This window comes from Pteropus alecto, unplaced genomic scaffold (genome assembly GCF_000325575.1).
Source record: "Pteropus alecto unplaced genomic scaffold, ASM32557v1 scaffold139, whole genome shotgun sequence".
Taxonomy (NCBI): domain Eukaryota; kingdom Metazoa; phylum Chordata; class Mammalia; order Chiroptera; family Pteropodidae; genus Pteropus; species Pteropus alecto.
The window spans coordinates 2769781-2775345 of NW_006443567.1; the positions used below are offsets into that span (position 1 = coordinate 2769781).

General features: G+C 35.3%; 1 protein-coding gene across 1 annotated transcript in view; it reads left to right on the top strand.

The window, feature by feature from the left end:
• The window catches only part of MCF2 (MCF.2 cell line derived transforming sequence), a 60172-nt gene extending 55976 nt beyond the window's left edge, over window positions 1-4196 (top strand). Inside the window, exons 26-28 of the mRNA XM_006924203.1 lie at window positions 717-826; window positions 2175-2260; window positions 4164-4196. Of these exons, the coding sequence (XP_006924265.1) occupies window positions 717-826; window positions 2175-2260; window positions 4164-4196 (229 nt within the window). The remainder of the gene's footprint in view (window positions 1-716; window positions 827-2174; window positions 2261-4163) is intronic.
• Window positions 4197-5565: the final 1369 nt, after the last annotated feature.

Below are 5565 nucleotides of genomic sequence, written 5' to 3' on the forward strand. Positions count from 1 at the left end.
AACAATTCAATAAAATGTCATATGTATATCGCATTGTGTGTTCACCACCGAAAGGTAAATTTTTTCCTTCACCTTATATTTGACCCCCTTTACTCTTATCTACATCTTTTCCCCACTCTTTCTCTCTAATAACCACTAAACTGTTGTCTGAGTCTATGAGTTTTTGTTTGTCTTGTTTATTTGTTGCTTTCAGTTTTATATGTTGTTTATATTTTTTCCAATATTAAGTTATAGTTGACAAAGTTGTATATATTTAAAGAGCACAACTTGGTGATTTAATATACACATACACTGTGCAGTATTCACCACAGTCAAGCTAATTAACATATCCATCACCTGGCATTGTTATCCTTTTCTGTGTGTGTGGTGAGAACTCTTAAGATCTACCTCTTAGCAAATCTCAAATATACAATATAAAATACTATGAAGATTTTAAACACTATACCTGCCTTGGGTAAAGAGAGAGTAATTTTTTTCCCGTACATATTAAAGAGAGATCCTGCTGGCTCAAATCCTAATATTTAAGCTTTTGTATTTTATGAACTGTTGTCACACAGACTTAAATAATGGGGAAGTCAGCTCTGTTTGAATGGATTCTCAGAGAATGTTCTTAATACATGGTGTCAGTGGAAGAAATACCATTTTTAATTTCTCATTACTCTTAGACTATACAAAAGCTCACTTATTTTTATGTATGTACATATTTACTATTTCAGAATACATCAGGGAGCTTTTATAGTCCCCGAGGAAACTGAATCGGTGCACACCAGCAATGTGGTAGAGGTCGGTGAGGCAATCGCGTCAGCTCAGGCAGGAGCAACTGCAGGTATGTGTCATGGTCATCCGAAGTTAAGATTCATGGCTATGTAAATTATTTTCTCCCATTGTTAATTTTGAAAAGTTACCCATCTATTATCCGTGTATAAAGAAAACAAAATTAACCCATTTTTATAAGGCTCATGTGTCTTGCACATGTAAGACACTGGTGGGCACTGCAGAGCAGTGGTTGTCAAAGTGCATTCCCTGGACCAGTAGCCTCCGCATCACCTGGGAACTTGTAAGGAAGGTAAAATCTCTGGCTCCGCCCTGGACCTTCTGAATCAGAAACTGTGGGAATGAGACCCAGCCAGTTGTGATTTAATAAGTTCTCCATGTGAGTCTTTCTGATGCATTTTCAAGTTTGGGAACCCCTGCTACACAGGATACAGAGTTGAATAAAACACAGATACTTGGCTTTGAGGAATGCACACTTCATTCACTATAGGTTTAATTAATAGAAAAGAATCATTTCCAACTAGAATGGTTTTTTAGTGCAAATTGTGTCACTCAAGCTGATTTCAAACAGTTTGTTTCATTCAACAAATATAAATTCCTTGCCTGTGTGCCAGGAATTGTGTAAAGCTCTGGGCATACAGTCTAATTAAGATAGACTCAGCTGCCATTCTCACAAAGCTATAAGGATAGAAAGATAATTCAGGAAGCAATTTTACTGTGGCCCCCAGAGCAGTCAAGAGGGAGCATAGTACCAATGCCTTTATCTGACAAATGAGGAAACCAAGTCAAAGAAAGTTGACAGATTTTTCCAAGGTCACATGAATAGTTTAGTGTTTAGTATGGCCAAATTGAGATTCTGTTCATTCTCTGCCCTACAGTGGATTGCTTAATTTGTATCAGTTCAATATATTTTATTAATTAAGCACCTCTTACTTGAAAGGCTCTTATGAGACATACAGTGTATAACACATGGCCTTTGCCTAGTAAGGGAGCTAAGACAAGTCGAAAATAATAATATTACTAGATAGAATGTTATAAGTGCTAGCCGAATGGACCAATAAAATGCCATAGAAAAAGTTTTTAGAAGAGATCATTTTCTGTAAGAAGGAGTAAATATTCCCTGGAATGTTATTTAACTTCTTATTATTTTTAGTAACTCTCCCACCAACCCCAACTTGAAACTATCTTAAAAAGTTAAAGAAGTATATGACATTCCGGCCCCTTTCTAAAATATCAACAATTCTAAAATAGTACCATCTAATTGGAGGTTTTATTATAGTAAGTTATTATTCTTGGACCACTGAAAGTTGTAGCCTTGATTACTCCAGTTCATTTTACTTCTCTCCTTGTGGTAGACTAGCACCATTAAGTAACTGCTACCCTCCATGTTTTTCTTATAGTTTGGACTGAAAGGACTGTGGAATGGTCAAACAACTATTTCTACTCTTCCTGTGTTAACAATGAAGAAGAAGAAAGACCCCCAATGGTTAGTAATAGCATATTAAAATAGATGAATAGAAACTCTTGAGGCAATTTTACTGATAAAATAGATGAAGTATGGAGGGACAATCTTTTGTCAGTATCCTTGAAGTCATTAGGTGTATTCCATGGCCAAAAGATTTGAAACTTATTATGAACATTCAGTAAGCATTTCTTTCTGTAAGTAAAACTTATTTGAGCTATACATGGAGTTTTTTTCCTGAAGTTGATGAGATGAATAGCTAGTCATTCCAAGTCTCTATACATTGACCAGTTTTATCTTTAATTCAGCTCTACCACTGTGTTTTCAATTGAGGCATGTTGAGATAAAATCAAAGAATAAAGGAGGGTCAAATACACTTTAACAAGTTTAGGTTCCAGATTGGAAACTATAGGCAATGAACATTATACATTAAAAACTCTTTAATAACATCTGGGAAATATATTTTAGTGGGCTATCAAAAAAATGTGCTAACGATACCAAATCTCAGCATATTAGAGCAAGGGGTCATCCCATAAAACTAAAAGAGGTTGCTTTATAAGTGTTTTATAGAAGAAATCATTTGCAATGTTGTTAAGGTCTTAGGGGGTTATTAGAGGGGAGTGAGGACTGTTGAAGATGTATGTATCTCCAATTTTCTGAAGTCATCAGATCAGCTTGGATGGTGGGAATGATGCTTTGTAGTGGACTGCTCCTTTGTGCCTTTCAGAGGAACAAAATTGATTTGGCAGTTCTAATATTGGGGTGAGGAAATCATGGCATGGATAACCACAAAGCTGCAGAGAATCAACTCGAATGCTTTCTTTAAGAAAGTAACAGAATGTTCTTTCTATTAATAATACATAAACATAGTTATAGGGAAGTTTATAGTTTACAATATGATTTTACATTTAACATTCATAGTGTTAGTGAGAGGAAAGGTAGGCTTTATTATCTTCAATTGACAGAGGAGGAAACTGAGGCTCAGAACAGGTACGAGGTTTATCCAGAGGTAGTTGTCTAGACTGGCAATGCTCAAACATTTAAAGCAGGAACCCTCAATGTTATTAAAAATTCTCGAGAATTACAAAGAGCTCTCATTTGCATCTATTGATATTTACCATATTCTAAATTAAAACTGAGGAATATAAAAACTATTCATGCTTTTAAAATATTAATTAACCCATTATATTCATATAAATAACATTTTTATTATAATTTACATTTTCAAAACAAAACATTTAGTGGGAAATGTGGCATTTTACATATTTTTGCAAGTCTCTTTAACCTGCTGTTGCATTCAGTCTTTCGTGCTATAACACATCAGGCAGCCTCTAGAAAATACCACTCCATACTTGTGAGAGGATGAGAGCGAAAAGGTCTGTGTCGTCATGCAGGTTTGACCTTGCAGACCTTTGGAAGGGTGTCAGAAACCTCCAAATGTCTGCTTCCCAAACTATGAGAATTGCCGATTTAGATTAATAATAAAAATAACTTCCATGTCCTTAATTAATATAGTCTGAGGGTAATAGTTGTTCAAGTGTGCGTGAAAAGTCAGGGGAAGCCAATTTGGATTCAAACATTTGCTGTAGATGCTCTATGAGGGGATTATCAAGAACTGACAGAAACTTCAGTAAGCATTTTCCCAACTATGGGGTCAGAAAATAAAGCAAATATGCAAAACTGATTAATGCTTTAATCATAGAGGATGGGAATATAGAAAAACCTATTAGTTTTCTTCTCCCAATAATTCACTGAGGTGTACTACTAAGGAAAATATACAAAAGAACAAATCAGAACATACCAAAAAAAAAAAGAAAGAAAGAACCCCGTCCCCCCAAAAAAGAAAAACAAGTTGCAATGAATTGCTCATTTAGCCTCACTTTACCAATCAAAAAGTCAGAAATAATGGGTGCTGCTTCCCTCATAGAGGCCCGTGTCGGAGATGGCTCTTCTATTTTGATGAAGCTACTGTGTTAAATGGCGAGTTGCTCTCTCCTGCCTGCTCCTCAGCCCATTCGATAAAAGTACTGCTCAAAGACGCTCAGCCCAAGTGATGCGGATATCGTTTTTAGCTTAATTCCTTTGGATGTGCAAAGAATCAACATCACATATTATTTTTTTTCTTTCATTAATTTTTTTTAATTATGGTACTCTTTGAAATTATGTATTCAATGTATAAGATATTATACTGGAAAAATTCTCATCTCTGAATACTTTTGGAAATGAAATTTATGATTTTTTTCCATCTACTTTGTAACCAAATGCAATCAGTGTGCCTTGGATTATTTAGCTTATTAATGAATCAAATTAAAATTTTAGCTGCAAAAAGATTAAGGCCAAGTAAAGCACAACATTATGATTTATCTGCTTTTATTGGACCCAAAGTTTTTGTGCCCATTATTTTTACTGGTGCAAAACAGTAGAAAGCCTAGAAATCCTTTTGAGGGTATTAGTAAATCTTTGTTCAGGGCCATTGCTTTTTGTATGCACCAAGATAAATTTTTCATGAGAGTAGTTTACAAATAATGGTATTTAAAAATTATTTTCATGTTTGTTTTTTTTCTGGATTTATGCTTACAATTCAATTAGTTGTGCTCTGTTATTTTCTGTGTACTTCATGCTGTAATTCTCTTTTTGCAAATAAAAATGAGTTCTTCAGGTAAAATAAATACACGTTCTGCTTTTTTCCCCATCACAAACTGTTTCATGTTTATTTTGTTCCTTCAAAGCTGCTGCAGCTACCACATTTACCATTGAAGTAACATGTGACTTCTTTATATCTCACAGCGTGCAGTTGTGTAAGTACTTTTGCAATCAAGTCTATAATGTAATTTTTCAAAACAGCCTTGTAGTGTCCAGGCAAATATAAAGTCCTATCAGATTGCAGGAAGAGAGGCTCAGAAGACCTCCTGATTAGAAATGGAGATGTCATTCAGCTTCTCCATGAGGATGCTGAGGGTCAATGGTAGGTGCGTTCTCCATGCCTGTGATGACCACCCGGGGCACATGGATATCTAATCAAATGTTCTGCTTTACTTGAATCTTTGTTATACAGTCTCCAGAAGCAGAAATATCACATTTATCAGCGTTTCATTTTCGTTGCTTCAGCTATGCCTGTATAGCTCACTGAAAGGAATGTTAACCTTTGGTGAGTGAAAAATGCTCTTTTGTGGCTTACCTTTGATGTTTCAGCTGATACATCTGGCTTTGTAATGGCTACAGATCATATGACATGTGGTAATTTAAGTCATTCATTAAATCATCACATCTTTAATGAATGCCTACTATGTGCTGGAGACCATGCTTTGCTCCTGGACAACACAACCACC